At 37.8% G+C, this 19,364-nt stretch overlaps 1 protein-coding gene across 4 annotated transcripts in view; it reads left to right on the forward strand.

Moving 5' to 3' along the window:
* Positions 1-19,364, forward strand: part of KDM4C (lysine demethylase 4C) — a 409,962-nt gene that overhangs the window by 227,520 nt on the left and 163,078 nt on the right. For all 4 annotated transcript variants that reach the window (XM_030877155.3, XM_030877156.3, XM_060300914.2 and 1 more), the window contains 3 exons: positions 14,086-14,267; positions 15,971-16,184; positions 18,103-18,179. In XM_030877155.3, the coding sequence (XP_030733015.1) occupies positions 14,086-14,267; positions 15,971-16,184; positions 18,103-18,179 (473 nt within the window). The remainder of the gene's footprint in view (positions 1-14,085; positions 14,268-15,970; positions 16,185-18,102; positions 18,180-19,364) is intronic.

A 19,364-nucleotide genomic window follows, 5' to 3' on the forward strand; every position in this document is an offset into this window, starting at 1 on the left:
TATTATAATTCATTTAGTAATAGATTAAATATTTAAATATAGAGATGGAAGAGGTGGAAATTGCTACATTAATTAGAGATTATTCTTGGAGTTTGGCCATTATGTAACCTATTTAAGCTACATTTTCAGTTATTTTGAAGAATAAAATGTGTACATGTAAGTACATTTAAGCAAGGAAAATCTCAGGAACTCACATCTGACAAAATCTGATTAATTCCTCAATGTTTTTCACACTCATTTTGTGGAAACATTCGTGTTTATAATGCAATTGAGGGCTTCCCTGGTGGCGCAGTGGTTGAGAGTCCGCCTGCCGATGCAGGGGACACGGGTTCATGCCCCGGTCCGGGAGGATCCCACATGCCGCGGAGCGGCTGGGCCCGCGAGCCATGGCTGCTGAGCCTGCGCGTCCGGAGCCTGTACTCCGCAACGGGAGAGGCCACAACAGTGAGAGGCCCCGCGTACTGCAAAGAAAGAAAAAAAAAAAAGTTATAATGCAAGTGAATGATAAATTGGTGCTAAACATGTTTTCCCAAGACTAATTTCACTTTATTAGAGATTTTTGTTTTCTTCTGGGATTGCCTGATATTTCCTGGGTATTTTCTGAGCTTTACCCTGTGTCATTTGGTAACTGTTAGTTCTGTTGGTACAAAAGCTGGCTTTTGGGCTCTTTGTAATCATCCCTCAAACAAAAGGACATTACTTTGAATTGGCTGTTTTACTTTGTCTTTGGCAGACAGATGTTTTGGAGAATTAATGCCCTCCTGCCCCTGGCATGCTGTAACTCCCTCCTTTCTAAGAGCATTGATATAGGTTTGCCAATCTTCATTTTGTAAAAAAATTTTTATTTCAAAGATTTAAGTGGATATATTGACTAAATATAATAGTGATGTCTTTTATTGATTCAAACTTTAAAAATGTTATTCTAAGTATTAGAATAAATTAAAAATTTGTTTTAATACCAAAAACATTTTTGCCAGATGGTAATGGGCACCTGACTCTGTTTCTGGTTAGCAACCTGACACCTGCCTTCTAGTCTCTCCTTGGCTGTTAATGGCTGTATGGCCTTGGAAAACTAAGTCATGTAACCTTCTAAGGCTTATCATATGTATGATGAAATTGTTGGATTAGTGATCCCAAAGTTTCATTCAGACTCTAAAGGTCTTTAATTCTATCAAAATATAATAGGAAGAAACTATCACAACATTTTAAATCAACTATACTCCCTGCCTCCAAAAAAAAATAAAATAAAATGTAAGGTCCCCAATCCTAATATATATATGTAATAGGAGAGGATACTGTGTAGTCCTCTTGCTTCATGCTAGCCTTTCTTGGAAAAGCAAAATAGTGAAGTATAAGAACGTTCCTCATCAACAGTGTTTCCCCTCTGTAAAAAGTCCTTTTCTCTGCCAGTTTTGAAAAACAAATGCTGTTCTATGATCGTTGCATGTCATGCTCCAAATGTTATTAATTTTTACATAACGATCTCTTCTTTGTTCCATCAATTCTTATTAGCTTGAGGTAATATTATACTTTCATAATAAGCACGGTTATATTTCTGTCTGTTTAAGCAATAAAACAGCAACTTCAGCAGATTACTAAGCAGATTGGCTTGGAATGTTTGTTGATAGGTCACAACCAGTGTTTTCCTGCATTATGTGGACATAAAACATTAGATGTTGTTGGCACTCAGATTTAATGGATATTTTATCTAGCACTTAGCTTTGTAATAAACGGGCGTTCTCAGTTTAGCTTGATTTTTCTGTTAGCAAAGCCCATTGGAGTCCCAAGGGCATTGACCTTTTCTGCAATACAGGGAATAAAAATAAAAAACACCTTGCCCTTATTATGGAGTGGCTTGGTAAGGGTTTGATTGAATTAGACAAAAATGCGCTAGCTTTTTAACTCATGTTACACGGTTGCTTTCTGTAGTTTTCAGAATCAATCTTGAGACTTTTTTTAAAGTGGTTGGCATGAAGTCTTATGATCAGATGTCTATAAGTGCTGAAAGCATTGGGATTGTAAAATGAGAGTCAAGACTTTGATTTATTTGAATTCATGTGTGCCTTGTTTTACTCTTAAAGTCTTGTAGAAAACATCTGAGGAACAGCTTTTGATATTATAATTGTGTGGTTCATTCCATTCCTTAGGAAAATAAATTATTGTATTAGGTTGAAATGTATGAAATTGCTATTTGATTTTCATATATCTTCATGTATTACTTTACATTTCCTTAAACTTGTACACAACCCCTTCTCTCTGGAGACAAAGATGTCTTACCCTATAGGCCATTGAATTATCCTGTGTTTTGTACTACATTTTAGGCATTTTTAGTTCTATCTTTTGTTTAGCTGTGAAACTATGAATATTGAGAATAAGCATGCAGTTTGCAAAGTTAATGTAGCTTTTAAAATTTAATTTTATAATTACTTTATGGTCTTCATTTTCTTTGTTTTGTCTCTGACTATTGAAAACTTAGCTCTGGGCTGGCAGTGTTTTTTGCAGGCTGACATTTGGGGACCGTTGTCATGGATTTTAGGAAAAGACTTTTTACTTCTGGGAGGGTTGTTAAGTAATATGTGTAAGGCTCCCAAATAGTGAGTGGTTAGGAAGTGGCTCACTTTATCATCATTTAAATTCGATATAGTATTGTTTTATTCTTTTTTCTGATTCTTAGTTTCCCAGTTTTAGGGAAGTGATGAGGTGACATTTTTTTATACATACCACATGGACCTCTAAATTCTACATTGTTTTACTGTTCATGTTTGGTTTTGTTTTGTTATGGGGAGACATTTTCAAGATTGAAAAGTGTAGGGATTTTTGTTTTGCTAATAAAAAAGTAGAAACCAAAAGAGAAAAGGTTTGTGATGATATATGAACATATTTGAATATTACTCAAATATTTCTATAGTTGTTAAGGTCTTTTCTTGAGGAATCATACTTTATGATGCCTTTAAATGGGTTAGCCGAGGATCTGGGGTAAGACTCTTCTTGGGAGAAAACAGTGAGTACAAAGGCCCCAAAGGAAGGCAGTTAGTGTGGCACGTTTGAAGAACGGCAAGAAGAACCCCTGATGGCTTTGGATGTGGAACAACAGAATGAACGTTTGCTGCCTCGTCCTCTTCTTATTTCCGTACATCCTCTCGTGTAGTCCACACCCTTGTTTCTCTAGTAGTTGTCATTGTGGCTGCTCTGCATGAAGTTCTCTGTCTCCATAGCAGCCGTTTTGTGTGATCTGCCAAGTGACACCTCTGTTAGTTCTTGGGTCAAAGTGTCTAAGGGTCCTGCTGTCCTTTACACAGATGACCAGAGCTGCTTTTAGCTAAGAGGAGCAGTTTTTTTTTTTTTTTTTTTTTTTTGCAGGTAAAGTGCAACATACCAGTTGTTCTTTGGTTGGAGATCTTGTTTTGGCCATTTTAATATAGAGGCTGTTAATGAAATACTTTAAGAAACTAAAGGGTTCTTCCATGGGAAGTTTTGAACTCCTTGAAGGCAAGGGACTGTTGATTTTTGTTTCTTATCTCCAGCATCAGTCATATTGCCCAGTACACAATGAGTTTCATATGCTGTCTTTCACCTATCTTTGATTTGATTCTCAGAATAACTTCCTTTTGGTGCCATGTTGTCAGCTAGTTTTCCAAAGATATGCCAGCTTCTCTTTTTTTAACATCTTTATTGGAGTATAATTGCTTTACAATGGTGTGTTAGTTTCTACTTTATATCAGAGTGAATCAGCTATACACATACATACATCCCCATATCTCCTCCCTCTTGCATCTCCCTCCCACCGTCCCTATCCCACCCCTCTAGGTGGTCACAAAGCACCGAGCTGATCTCCCTGTGCTATGCAGCTGCTTCCCACTAGCTATCTATCTTACATTTGGTAGTGTATATATGTCCATGCCACTCTCTCACTTTGTCACAGCTTACCCTTCCCCCTCCCCATATCCTCAAGTCCATTCTCTACATCTGCGTCTTTATTCCTGTCCTGCCCCTAGGTTCTTCAGAACCATTTTTTCTTTTTTTAGATTCCATATATATGTGTTAACATACGGTATTTGTTTTTTCTCTTTCTGACCTAGTTCACTCTGTATGAGAGACTCTAGGTCCATCCACCTCACTACAAATAACTCAATTTCATTTCTTTTTATGGCTGAGAAATACTCCATTGTATATATGTGCCATGTCTTCTTTATCCATTTATCTGTTGATGGACACTTAGGTTGCTTCCATGTCCTGGCTATTGTAAATAGAGCTGTAATGAACATTGTGGTACATGACTCATTTTGAGTTATGGTTTTCTCAGGGTATATGCCCAGTAGTGGGATTGCTGGGTCATATGGTAGTTCTACTTTTAATTTTTTAAGGAACCTCCATACTGTTCTCCATAGTGGCTGTATCAATTTACATTCCCACCAACAGTGCAAGAGGGTTCCCTTTTCTCCACACCCTCTCCAGCATTTATCGTTTGTAGATTTTTTGATGATGGCCATTCTGACTGGTGTGAGGTGATACCTCATTGTAGTTTTGATTTGCATTTCTCTAATGATTAGTGATGTTGAGCATCCTTTCATGTGTTTGTGGGCAACCTGTATATCTTCTTTGGAGAAATGTCTGGGTAGGTCTTCTGCCCGTTTTTCGATTGGGTTGTTTGTTTTTTTTGATATTGAGCTACATGAGCTGCTTGTAAATTTTGGAGATTAATCCTTTGTCAGTTGCTTCCTTTGCAAATATTTTCTCCCATTCTCACGGTTGTCTTTTCGCCTTGTTTATTTTTCCTTTGCTGTGCAAAAGCTTTGAAGTTTCATTAGGTCCCATTTGTTTATTTTTGTTTTTATTTCCATTTCTCTAGGAGGTGTGTCAAAAAGGATCTTGCTGTGATTTATGTCATAGAAGGGCACATTCTTTTGAACACTTCTGGAAAAGTTATTAATCTTTTTATTATCATAAATATACTCAGTGACGTTTTTGACTGAATGGGAGAATAAAGGCCTTTTTTTTCCCGAAAGGATAAATCTTGAAATATTTTTATATAGGAGATAACTGGGTGTCTGTCTAGATTGGCTCTTTCTGTTCCAACCTGTCTTGTCATGTTAAAAGTTTAGTGTTTAGGGCATATATTTTAAGTAATTTTCTGGATGATCTTTGAAGAGATTTGCTGGAGACCCAGAAGGGAAAGAATCATCATCTGTTGAAGCCCTAGGTCTGTCTTACTAATGAATAGCAGCTGTACGGCTGGTAGCTCGTGTACTCATTTGGCAGATGAAGGAATTGAGGTTTAGAATTATAACCAAACATTAAGACCACATAGATTACATGAATGAAACATTGTTTTAATTTATTCTAATAGGTTGGGATCAGAGCTCTACTCTTGTAACCATGCTTACCTCAAAATAGTTGAATAACCATTGTTCTAGGCCACGGGAAGTCAGGGCTTTTATAACATTTGTTTCCTAATTTATTACTTTAACTGTATAATGTTTGTTATAGATTTAATCTTGTGATCACTTAAACGGATATTTTTAAGTATTATTTTTTAGTTTCACTGTTTACTAGTTGCCCTCTTTAAAAACTTGTATATGCTTTTATATGACGAGCAGTGTAAATTGTTTATGTAGAAAGTAAAAAAATAAACCCTTAATCATTAAAGTTAACAGTGTACATCTATAATAATCCCTGGGATCATGTCTTAGTGAGGCCCCCACCACGCCGTGGGAAGTGTTATTAATTGAAGGGGAAAGTTGCTCTCTAAACAATGGGGTATGCCTCTAGATTAGTATAAGTAGAAGTCTCAAGAAGGTTCTCCAAACATCTTAAGATTCTCAAGTGAATGGCAGCAAGCCTGACTTTCTTTTCAGAGCCAGAAAGTTTTCTGAATTCCCTGAGCTCCCACTTTTCTAGGGACCTCCTCCTCCTTCTCTTCATATGCTCTGCAGGATTGACTCTTTCCCCTGCAGTACACTTGTTGCTGCTCTGGAGTCTCTGGGTCAGCATGGGATGTACTGCTGACTTGCAGACTTTATAGTGATGTATGGACAGGACACATTTCTAGTTGTCCCTTTGAGACTGATCTTTTGAGAAACAGCATTGTTTATGGTCGTGACGAGAGGGCGGGTCCTACAAGCGAGGGTACTTCGGACAGCAACGGTGTGGCTTACTTTTCCCAGGCGCCAACTGGTGTCCTACAGTTTAGTTTCTTTCTGACACTAATGACTCAGCGTTAGCACAGCCCCTGCAGGTTAAGGACTCAGTCCAGTCTCACCAGTTGTCCCCACTTCAGATGCCAATTTCAAGTCCTTACACCTGACCATTGGGCTATAAAGTCTGGGGATTCCCTACAGTTCCCTCCTCAGGTTTGATAATTTGCTAGAATGGTTCAGGGAAGCCAGGAAAACACTTCTTACATTTACTGGTTTATAACTCAGGAACAGCCAAAAAGAAGGGATGCACAGGGCAAGGTATGAGGTGGGGATAGGTGTGTGAAGAACTTTCTTGCCCTTTGCAGGTACATTACCCTCTCGATCCCAGAACCCTGTCATTTAGGGGTTTTGTGGAGGCCCCGTTGTGGCTACACGATTGATTAAATCACTGTCTATTTGGCGATTGACTCAGTCTCCAACCTCTCTCCCTTCCCCTGACGTCAGAGGTGGGGCTGAAGTGCTAACCCTCTACCCATGCATTGACTTTGTATTCATGCCTTGGTCTTTCTGGTGACCAGCCCCAATCCTGAAGCTATCTAGGCGCCCCCAGCCACCGGTCATCTCATTAGCTGACAAAAGACACTTTTCAGTTCTGTGATTCCAAGGGTCTTAGAAGCTCTTGTGTCGGGAACTAGGGACTAAGACCAAATATTAATATTTTAACCAGTGATGTTCCTCTCACCCATATCATTCAGGAAATTCCAAGGGTTTTAGAAGTTCTGTGCCAGAAACCAGGAAAAGACCAAATAAATGTTTCTTTTTATGTGACAATATCATAGCGAGTATGATTTAAATAGCAAGCTGGGAGGATCATTTTGGAGAAGTATTTAAAATACATTGGAGGGACCTCCCTGGTGGTCCAGCAGTAAAGAATCTGCCTTCCAATGCAGGGGACGCAGGTTCGATCCCTGATCAGGGAACTAAGATCCCACATGCCGCAGGGCAACTAAGCCCGGGCGCCACAGCTATTGAGCTCGTGCGCTGCAGTGAGAGAGCCTGTGTGCCGCAAACTACAGAGCCCACATGCTCTGGAGCCCACACGCCACAGCTATAGAGAGAAGCCCGAGCGCTGCAACGAAGAGACGAGCGCCACAACGAAAGATCCTGCATGCTGCAACTAAGACCCGACGCAGCCAAAAAAATAAAGAAATAAATAAAGAAGATAAATAAATATTTAAAATACATTGGAAGGATGGAGGGGAGTTGTAAGCAGGCTGCCTGTAAGGGGCTACTTACTGTGATTTTATCTGCAAGTAATTTTAGAGGCAGAAGTTGTGGTTGACCTCTTAGTACCCAGCTGTCACAAGTATAAATCAAATATTGTGGTTTAACTTTTATTTCTTCTTGAGCACTCTTAGTGGATTCTATATGCATATCTATTTCTATTACCTTTCTCCAAGAGCTTTTATTTCTGCCAGAAATATTCGGAGTTGGAGGCAAAAGCTTGGTTTCCTAGGTGTAAGTCAGAAAGAATATTTTTAATATTCTGGGATACTGTGTGCGTGATCCAGGAGCTTGGTGCTTGGTTTGTAGGCAGGTAGGTTCTACTGATTGTTTTTTAGTGATGTGGCGATTGGAAAATTTTAGAGCAGCCATTGAGGGTGCTGCTGGTATGACAGCAGTGTTTTCAGTGGTTTACTTCAGTACGTTTATCCAGGGTCATGTCTGTTTTCCCCATTCCCCCACCACAGTAGTGCTTGTCAGGGGGCTGGCTGTCCTTCATAGGAGGCCGCTTTAACAAAGGAAACACATCTCCTCTCGTATTTCTGTAAATACAACAGTCCAGGAGTCTAGATTTCTGCCATGCGGTAAGAGGCCCACCAAGAAAAAAGATAATTAAGTGTCGGCATAGAATTTTTTTTTTCTTCCCTGCTATAGCTGGCAAACCTTGCAGACCTTGAAGAAATGAGAAAAGAAGGCTTTCTTGCAGTATTGACTTGTTTTCTTTTTGCTTAAGCATTACTCGTTGATTGAGGAAAACCGTTGATGAGATTCTTGCTTGACTGTGAGAACACAGTCTACACCAGCTTTATTAGGGCTGTGTTGTTCAACAGTGACTTCGTGATACTAATACTTTTGGGTGAAAGTGCACATGTATAGTCAGTGATTCTCAGTCTTTTCCTCAGGACTGCTTATGCTCATAATCATTTTGAGGACCCCAAAGAGGTTTCATTTCATCTCCTTTCTTTTCATTTCCTTTCTTGAACTCCTTTCCCTTCCCTTCCCTTCCCTTCCCTTCCCTTCCCATCCCATCCCTTCCCTTCCCTTCCCTTCCCTTCCCTTCCTTTCTCTTCTCTCCCCACCCCATTTGCCCCCTTGCCCCTTTGCCCCCTTTTCCTTCCCGTGGATTTACCTTAATGGTACTTACTTGCTGAAAGTTAAAACAGGGAAACATTTAAAGTAACAATCATAAATGCATAAACAGTTACATTTCTTTTCTTGAATTCATCAATTAGTTTTATTTTCTAGGTTAAAAACCCCAAATTACTCTCATCTTTATTCATGTTTTCTATTATTAAAACAATTATTATTTTTTGTTCTTTTTAAAAAAAAATTTTTTTAATTAAAAAAAATTTTTTATGGAAAGACATTTTATTTTAAATATAGCAGTGTGTACATGTCAATCCCAAACTCCCAGTCTATCCCTCCCCGCCCCACTTCCCCCCCCCGCCCACCCCCGTAACCGTAAGTTTGTTCTCTAAGTCTGAGTCTGTTTCTGTTTTGTACTTATTTGCTGAAAGTTAAAATGGAAAAATCTAAAGTAACAATAATAAATGCATAAAGAGTTACATTTATTTTTATAAGAAAATAACAGTTCTCCCAAACCATAAAAATAAAGAGAAGAACAGCGTTGTTTTACATTTTTTGCAGAGCTCTTTAATATTGGGTTTAATAAAAATTGGATTCTCATGTCTGCTCTGCATTCAGTCTGTTGGACCATGTTGTTCTGGTTGAGGTATATTTGAAGAAAGTCCAGCTTACTAGGGATACATGGTTAGAAGGGGTACAGTATTTTAATAGCCATAAAACTTGACAAATGGTGATTTTTTAAAGATTAGTTGCAACATGAAATCTGAAATCCCATCAGTGAACTTTTTGTTCTCTATTAAGCTAAAAATTCATTGGTCTGTCTTGCACTTTGAGTGGCTCTTATATGCCCATGCATGCGTGATTTTGTAACGTCATGCATTGGTAAACAAAGATCTGTGTCATACAGGTCTTTTTATATAATATTAAAAAAATACATTTGTTATTTTCACCATCAATTCCATTAGAAATAGCTTTAATTATTGGGAAGCTGTCAAGCTCACAAAAGTGGATACAAATTTTCCAAAGTTCTAATTTTGACTCAGAAGCTTGAATTTCATCATTGTCAACAAATACTGTCCGTAGTTTTTTTGTTAAAATGAAAGCTTTCTTTGTTCACTTCCATTGCTGCCAGATACCCAAGTCTGAATAACCATAGCTTGTCTGTTAGTCATTCGTTCAAAAATGGTGTTCCATGAAAAAGGCAGCTCATTCAACATGTGATTCAATTAATTGCACATGTGCTTTTCCCAAGACAACCATTGAACTTCAGGGTGCGGCAGAAGTGCTTTATGCATACATCCCATTTTATTGCACATTTAATAAAATTGATACTTTTTTTTTTTTTGCTTCATCAAGGCATTGTTAAGAGAACACCCCCCCACCGCCAACTGCAGATTTGAGATAGTCAAGAATATAACGACTGCAGTGGTGCCACTGCCTTGATTCAAGCTAAGGCACCAACAGTTTTACCCTTCATTGCTTTTGTCTCACCGTTACAGATGTCAGCAGTGTGACACAGGCAAATAACGTCTTCGTGTTATTATTTTTTCAGTTTATTTTTTAAATTAATTTTTATTATAGTTGCTCCTTCATGTTATTATGAAATTGACCATACAGACCTCATGAAATTGTGTTGTGTGTCTCCTAGAGTACACAGACCTTACTTTGAGAACTGCTGTTACACTATTAGCTCTTCTTTTGTTCTTGTTGAGAATACAGTTGGGAAAGAAGGGAGTTCTATGCTGGTAACATTTTCACAGATTTCCCAAACTTTGATGCATTTGCACCAAGGGACCTTTCCTTTGCCTCATTCTCTCTTGATTCTATAGCAAACTGTGGCACTCGGGGTGAGACTCAGAGCTTCTGAATGTTGCTGTGCTGGTATATTAAAAAAAGAGATAATTATAGTAATAAAAACATTGGTATTCATTGAATGCTTACAATGTCCATGTCCTTGTATGGTTTTTTTTTTTGATTTGATATTTGTATATATTGTGGAATGATCACCAAAATTAGCCTAGTTAACACACATCACCACACAGCTACAAATTTTTTTCTTGTGGTGAGAAAAAGATCCACTGTGTTAGCAACTTTTAAATATACAATACAGTATTAATCAATCAATCAATTACTAGTTAACTATTACTAGTTAACAATTACTAGTTAATTATTACTGATACTATTGATATCTTAATATTATATAATAGGTAACTATTTTTTTAACATCTTTATTGGAGTATAATTGCTTTACAATGGTGTATTAGTTTCTGCTGTATAACAAAGTGAATCAGCTATACATATACATATATCCCCATATCTCCTCCCTCCTTGTATGTTTAATATCTGCCCCTGCCCTCTTCTTTTGTAAAGGTGTTGTGAAAACTAATTTGATATTTAAAAAATCTTTAAAACAGTGTGGTCTATTTTCATTGCCTGACATCTTACAAAATGCATCATATAGGGAAGTAAATATATACCAACGAGATTACAGTGTACCTTTAGAGGTTCATTAGTTAACTATAGTTGAAGAAGAGGAGGAGGAGAGGAAATTCCTAGGCATAGTGATGCCAAATGATCAAAACACTTAGAAGCTACGATGCAAAAAACATTTTCCCTCTTCCGTATATTGGAAGATAGAAAGTATTTTTTTCAAAAGTAACTGGATGAAGAAGGTACACTAAAAAGAGACCAGAAACAGGAAAGGTGTTTAGAGGCTGAAAGGGAGGATTTTCATTTGGAATTGTGTGATGATGAGAGTATGTAGATATCCTGAAAGTACTTTGCCCCCCAGAATATTTAAGGCTTGTAGTTTACATGAATATCATGAGTCTGGGAAAGGCAATAGCTAAGGTTAGTCTATTCTTGAACAATACCATGGTTCAAAGGTAAGCAAGAGCTCTTGGAGATAGAGGAGGGGTGAATAATTTGATGAGATAATTTCAGGAAGACAAAATACTTACCGTCAAGAATGTGCCAATGTTTCTGACTTTTAAAACTAAGTTAAGGGCTTCCCTGGTGGCGCAGTGGTTGAGAGTCCGCCTGCCGATGCAGGGGACATGGGTTCGTGCCGCGGTCCAGGCAGATCCCACATGCCGCGGAGCGGCTAGGCCCGTGAGCCATGGCTGCTGAGCCTGCGCGTCCAGAGCCTGTGCTCCGCAATGGGAGAGGCCACAACAGTGAGAGGCCCGCGTACCGCAAATAAATAAATAAATAAAAATAAAACTAAGTTAAAATCTGAATAATCATTATCATGTACTTATGATTAAATGCCGTCTCTTTTTCCCCTCTCATAAAATTCAGCATGGAATTGACAGATCATATGAAAATAAGATAATTGGATGGATTTTACGTAATAACATGTGCATTATATAATCACTTCAGAATTTACAAAGAATTTTAGTACTTTGGAATTTAAAAAGAAATTTTACATTTACTATTTCATTTTAATATTAAAAAGGAAAAAAAAACCTGAAATAGGTGAGAAAGGAATAATCACCATATGAGAATCTATCTTACGGAAAGAGTTAGAATTTAAAGCTAGGTCTTTGGGGGAGTTCCCTCGCAGTCCAGTGGTTAGGACTCAGCGCTTTCACTGCCGTGGCCCCAAGTTCAATCTCTGGTCAGGGAACTAAGATCCTGTTAAGCCGTGTGGTGCGGTGGGGGGGGAAAAAAAAAGCTAGGTCTCTGGACAGACAGTTCCTGTACTTGGGACTGCACAGTGTTCCTGCCATGCTGCTTTGCATACTCTGGCCTGGAGAGCATCCAAACAGAAGACAAATGCTCTTTGGGCCAGAATGTGACCTCATTTGGGGGCAGGACAGCTGTAGAACAGGGTCCTCTACCAGGTCAGTGTTGAGTCTGAGGACAAGTTCAAGGTGTGTCCTAGATCAAGTCTTAGACCAAGTCTGCCAGAGGGCTTGGCACACACACTTTTCTGCTCTCTGGCTCCATTGTTAAGAATTGTTCTTTTCCCGTACTTCTTGTTCATTTTCACTAGGCTTTTAGGAATTAAATATTTCCTTAATCCCTAAAAATATTTTGAGAACTCATCACCTTATCTTATGACCATCTAAAGGAATAAAAGCATCATCCGCCTTGTGAGTTTCCATCTTTTTTAATAAAGCAAATGATACGATAAATTCATTGTGAGCCAATAAGTAGAGTCCAAGTTATTCAAACCCAAGGTTTTTTTTTTTTCAGTTTAGATCTCATTTTTAGTATGTATGTTGGAGATATTAGCTATTAGACTTTTTGGTATTTCAAGTTCCTGGTTAACTTTCACTCCCATCTTTCATTTGTCAAATTTTGGTCTTCACAGTAAGTCTTCTATTGTGTATTATAAGGAAACTGAGGTGGAAACTGTTAACGTTTAGTGTCAGATTACTTTATTTCACATGTAGGCAAAGGTTCTTACCTTTGTTTCAAACACCGCCTCTGACTGAATGCTAAGCATTTTCCACTGTAAATGATAATGCTGCTGCCGCTGCCGATACCATCACCACCACCAGCACCGCCATGGAAACAGGAACGTTCCCTTGTGCTTCAGTTGGCATTTGATGTCTTTTGAATTATTTTCAGCCTAATTTAGCTGTTCCTATTTTCCACTTGAGCAAATCCACTTTGACTTTTTCTAAAACAGGTAAGTCAACAAGGCAAGGACAGGAGCACATTAGTTCATAGGTATACCCCTTCTCGGACTTGAGGACATTGCTCTACAGTATTTATTTGTAGCCCTGAGACAGCTGGTGAGGAAGTTTAGAGTGTATCACAGCTATATAGATATCAAGTACTAGAGGTAGCTGTGGTTGCTGCCACCCGCTTTGATATACTGTCCTCTGCTATGGGCTTGAGGAATTTTTCCTCTTAACCTGTTATGTCTTTCTGTATTTTTCTGGCCTTCTATAAATTTTTGTAAAATGTCATTTTTGTGGCATAGATCTATGCCTCTTTCATGTTAACAGATATACATGCTTAAGAGATTTGACCCTCTGGGAAATCACATTGAACAAATGAGATTTGACGTAGGGATCGTCTTTTATACCCATGTAATGGCAGTATATCGCTTGGCACATGATAGGTGCTCTGTAAATGTTATTTACATGCATTTTGAACCTAAAAGTTAATTAAATGAAATATAATTAATAAATTTTTATTAAATCATGCACAGTGTTAGGTCAGAAAACTAAAAATATCGGTAAGACAGGTAGTGGCTAGCAAATTCCACTGCTAGCTGGAAGATAATCTCACACATATAAACCCTTTTACCCTGGGAGGTATCATGGTAGCACAAGAAACACAGAAGGAGTGGAGTTGAGAGGAGAGAGCGGTTCAGTGATTCCTGGCAGGGATGGGGAAGGAGTGGAAAGGAGGGTGGTCTGTGTGGGCGTTGGATCTCCGGTGATGATGCGGACGATGAAGATTTTGTTTCACCTCTCGGAATATATTTGAAAGATAAAATAGGTTTCCTGTCTGACATTAATATCACAGGTACTTGGGAGTGTGTGCTTCTTTTATAATCAGGGTTATTGTTTTAACCTGAGTCCCCTGCTCACTGTGTTTTCACACCCTTTCTCTTAAGAGTTGCCTGAGGTTCCATCGATTGAGGAGGAAGTGGAAGAAACCGAGTCTTGGGCAAAGCCTCTGGTCCACCTTTGGCAGACGAAGTCCCCAAACTTTGTGGCCGAGCAAGAGTATAATGCAGCCATGGGCAGAATGGAGCCGCACTGTGCCATCTGTGCTCTGCTCATGCCCTACTACAAGGTAGCCAGCGGGAGGGGCCCCTGCCCACGTCTCCTTTCACTGCAGCACTTTGTGTGACTGAAAACACAGGTGAATCTCTGTAGGGTTAGTAGGCACACGAAGAGGAAGACATTAGTACTTCTGTAGCTAATGGCTATCATAGAGCAGCAAATGGAATTCCTGAGTGCCACTTGAGAGACTTTTCTGTGACAGTGCTTTATCATTTTTAAATGTCTTGGTTTATTTCAGTCAAGGGGCAATTCCAACCTTTCTTTCTACCCCTTTCACCAAGAAACACAGAGCTTAAAGCTTATGAATAGTAGAAGCTTACAAAGAGAACTTAGATCTAGTCTCTATGTTTGAAAATATTACTCTCAATCATATACATGTCGGCTCTGGGCCCACATTTAAAATATCTCTCTTCATCTTCCCATGTGGAACACATGCAGGAAGACACAGCAGGAAGACACATGCAGGAGGACACAGCAGGAAGAACACATGCAGGAAGACACAGCAGGACTCAATGCAAACTGAATTGTCCAGTTCACCCTCATCAGCCAGCCATTCATGATATTATTTTCAGAAGTCATTTTGTATATGTTATGCTGATAGCATCTTAGGTCACAGAGGGCCACATTCTCCAGCACTAACACAGACAAAATGATCTTTCAGAATCTGGTAAGAGTAAAACTACCAGATCCGTTTTTAGATACAATATATTTTAAAGTCTGTTGATGTGAACATTGTGTTCTGGGTTATATTTTCACTGATAGAGTCAGAAATATTTTACTCAAGATCACATCATTCCTAGAGTTCCACATTTAGTAATTCTGGTTAGACGTTTCAGAGCATGAATATGTGTGATGTGCCACATTCTCAGACCTTTGTAAATAGAGGAAGTAGTTCATTCACTTGTCTTTGAATGTGACACTGGTGAGTGATTAACCTTATTTTTATTTCCCATTTAGTCACTAATTTTCTGTATTTTCTTGGAAAAACTTACCTTTATATTGATTCTTGCTTCTGTATCATAATCTGCCTGTATATTTCCCCGATAATTAAAAAATTCCAACTAAAATTATAAGATTTGGGGAAATTTATTAATATAGGGTCTCTGGGGATAATAAGATAGTTCATTAATTAGTTTCAAATAAACACTGAATATTTGTTGTATATTTTGGTGAGAGGTGACGATTTCTTTTTGAACATTATCCTTTGTTATTTAATGACATTTGCTAGATCTTTCTGTCTCGCTGTTTTAAAACTTTGTGGTGAGTCAAAAGCCTTCAAAAACTCTCTAAATACTGTTGTACAAATTAAAACTGAGGTCTTTGAAGATACTCCTTCAGGTGTAACCAGGTAAGATTCTTCAGTAAATGAAATCAGATCTGTTAACCTAGTGCAAATAAAGAAGCAAAAAACGTTCATCAGAAGAATTGATGCTTTTCATGAACTATGTATTTAAGAACGTAGTTTTAGTAGCTCATCGATTTCTGTACCAGCAGATGTACAGAATACCCTCTCATTCCTACAGCTTAGCTTCTGGATGGGAGCCTGAGGAGCGGCACTGATAAAGAGCTAATAGTGGGTCCGGGAGAACAAGGGGAAGTACAGCAGCTGGAAGTTAGTGGATGAACAGCTATTAGGGGATTTGAGTGACCAGAGCAAGTGATCTGAGCTCTTTTCCATGTTCTTTGCTCACGTGGAAATATTCTGTTTTTCAGCCAGATAGCAGCAATGAAGAAAATGATTCTAGATGGGAGACAAAATTAGATGAAGTGGTTACTTCAGGAGGAAAGACTAAGCCCCTCATTCCAGAGATGTGTTTTATTTATAGCGAGGAAAATATAGAATATTCTCCACCTAACGCCTTCCTGGAAGAGGATGGAACAAGTCTTCTGATTTCCTGTGCAAAGTGCCGCGTACGGGTTCATGCAAGTAAATGAGTCTATCACTCATTAATCGCTGGCTTTTCAGTGCTTCACATAGTCTCTATTTCTCACCCCTTTGTAACTTGCCAAATCTATCACATTGTACTGTTGGCATTATTAATGGTTAGATCATTCTTTATCACATTTCTTCTAAGAAAGTATGAATAGGTGTAATCATCCTTTTTCCTCCAATTTTATGTGGTATCAGTGGAGAACAGATCTGTCTGGTTCTGTTTGTTTGTTTGTTTGGGGTCCAAATGTGGGGTCATTGTGGGATTCCTTTCACGTGCTTGAATTTTACTTAAAGTTTGTAAAAATTGAGTTTTAATCTCTAATGTTGATTCATGACTGTTTTCCTTTGTTACTTTTGAAAGAGAAATGAGTATTCTTTTGGTGATTTGGGGAATTATTGTTAAATTTAATTATCGAGTTAAAATTTTATTCTTTGTAAGGGTAGGGAGATCTTCATTGCCTTCCCGGGGGGAAAAAGTGCTTAGGGTTGTTTTCCCCCAAGACTGAGAAAGTTAGGCTCCACACCTGTCTCAATTTGGTGTTTTTACATAATTGGGTTAAGTGGCAAATACATTTTTTTAGATTGGTCTGCCATTTAAATCCTCTAAAATGTATAAAATGGATCTATTAAACATTGCAATTCTATTTTAAAGCATTTTAATATTCCAACTCTTACCAATTCAAATGTTCTGTTAACGTTCTTATGTATGGTGTGAGTCTGTCAGTGTAGTATGAATGATTTATAATAAAGGTATTACCTTCTATATTTACCCCAGAGTAATACCAGTCTTGTGTTAAGGTTGAACTTGCCTGGCTATCTAGCATTTATTTATTAGATACTTTCATCTTCCCCAAGGAATTTGAACATCATGTGCTTGAAATGTAATTATATAAAACTTCTTATTTGCTTCTGTCAGTTTGTAACACACATACACATATATATACACATTCACTCTACGTGATTATATTTATATGAGAGACAGTGCACCATTTCACAAACAAGTTTGGATTTAATCTTGACTCCAGAATGCACTAGCTATGCAATTTAGCCATAATATTTTATAAACATGTGCCTGAACTAAACACTTTATGGTCTTGGGTAACTATGATAGGCTTTTCTTTGGGTAATTACATTTCTGTTATTTTCTCTTCCCATGTCAAATGTTATAGAAATTTGATATTAAAAATTACTCCTTTAAATTTTACTCATTTAAATCTTTTAAAACTCTTTCTTCAGGAAACCAGAGTAACACATGTTTGTTGATACCGTATAATTGCTACATATATTTATATCATCAGCTATCTCTTTACATTGTTATTTTGAGTCAGGCATGTACTGAATGGACAAATAGAATTGAAGACAGCTCTTCATCACTAACTATGAATTGTGCATCCTTTGTTCCTATCACTGAAATTAAAGCTAATTAAACATAATTTTTGAAATGTAGTTTTACATTACATTAATTTTATGCACTGATTTTATGTGCATAAATATTGTGTCACAGTTTATTTATTGTGTCATTTTAAAACTTACCCAAATTTTGCTTCATAAATTGCAACTTATTTTGAAATATGTTTTGCATGAGTAAAGGACTAGAATTGACAATTTAGAAATTTTCTAATCACACATTAAGTATTATCATCAGTATTCTCTATAATAACTGTTGTGAGCACTGGTAACTATTAAGATGCACACTCTCATTTTTTTCTGGCAGTGATAATCCTATTAGCTATGAGGCATGGGAACCAAAAGTATCTTTGAGCCAGCCTTGCTAATGTTTTGTTCTAAGCAGTGAGAATCAAAAATGGTATGGTAGGCTGCTGTTCCGATTTTATTTGTTCAGTGCTAAAATGTGTAATATTGTCAAAATGCAAAAGACTTTAATTAATGGGTCCATACTATTATTTTATAGGTTGTTACGGTATCCCTTCTCATGAGATCTGTGATGGATGGCTATGTGCCCGGTGCAAAAGAAATGCATGGACAGCAGTAAGTGGCTAATTTTAGTATCTTTTAGCTCCTTTTCTCACTCCATCCACTGTGGGTCCATTTAAATCTAGTGGTCAGGTAAGGTAGTACACAATGCTTTTGTGTGCCATTCCACAGTTACCTGTATTTCTTGTCTTCTCTTTCCAAATCATCCTACCTGGTAGCTCTATATCCATTGTGGAAATGTTAAATACATTTCTAGGCATCACCGTTTGCTCAGGAACCTGTGGAGACTACTGGTTTATTAGAGCATGTCCAAAGTATTGCTTTATGTTCTTGCCCGGCTCTATTTTGCAATTCTTGAAAATAAGTCTTCTAAGTAACAGTGAAGGTGGGAATCTTCAGTGACCTCTCAGGAAGCTGTGCTAATTCACAACTATTTCACTAGCGTGAGATCTTCCCCGCTTATTCATTCGTACATTCATACTTTAGAAAATTTTAGAGTGTTCTGTGCTAGGCATTGCTGTGAACTTGAGATAGAAACTTCAACCACAAATGGTTCCCCACTTGGAGAACACAGATTTCTCTTCACCTAAACAGTTTTTCCTGAAGACCCTGTTGAAACTTTAGCTTACATCCAAGCATTACGTTCCATTCTGTTAATCCACCATGTCACCCATTTTGCCATTTGATTATGTGCTACCTTAACTTTTCTTAAAAATTCTCTTTCAAGAGGTATCAGAACATGTTTGAAAGTGAAGACCGATCAGATCTCAAGACTGTATCCCTCACTCTTGATCTCAGAGCAGATGCTCAGCTTGATTTGGATTATAATCGTAGCATTTGCTTTATTCCTTAATGATCTCTAATGTTAATGAAGTAAATTTCCTTGCAACCAAAGTTACAAACCTGAAGGACAATGCTTTACATGAGGAAAATTTATGTCATGATTATGTATGTTTAGCTCTCAGTGTTGAAATAGACATATGGTGACTATAAATTAAAGGCATCTGTGAGAATGTCTTTCTGTATGATTTTTATAGCTGGCATTCACTCTGGGTAGTGAGGGGAAAATGGGGCAAAATATGGACACTCTTTATAGTCCAAATAATCTGATTTCATATTAGAGGTAACATCTCCAACTTAAGAATTCTTTTCATTAGTGGGCCCAGATAACATTTTGGTATTTCCTTTGGTGTGTTCATTATGTTAACAAAAACTGTATAAATGTACAGCATCTTTAAA

Source organism: Globicephala melas, chromosome 6 (assembly GCF_963455315.2).
Source record: "Globicephala melas chromosome 6, mGloMel1.2, whole genome shotgun sequence".
NCBI classification, from domain to species: domain Eukaryota; kingdom Metazoa; phylum Chordata; class Mammalia; order Artiodactyla; family Delphinidae; genus Globicephala; species Globicephala melas.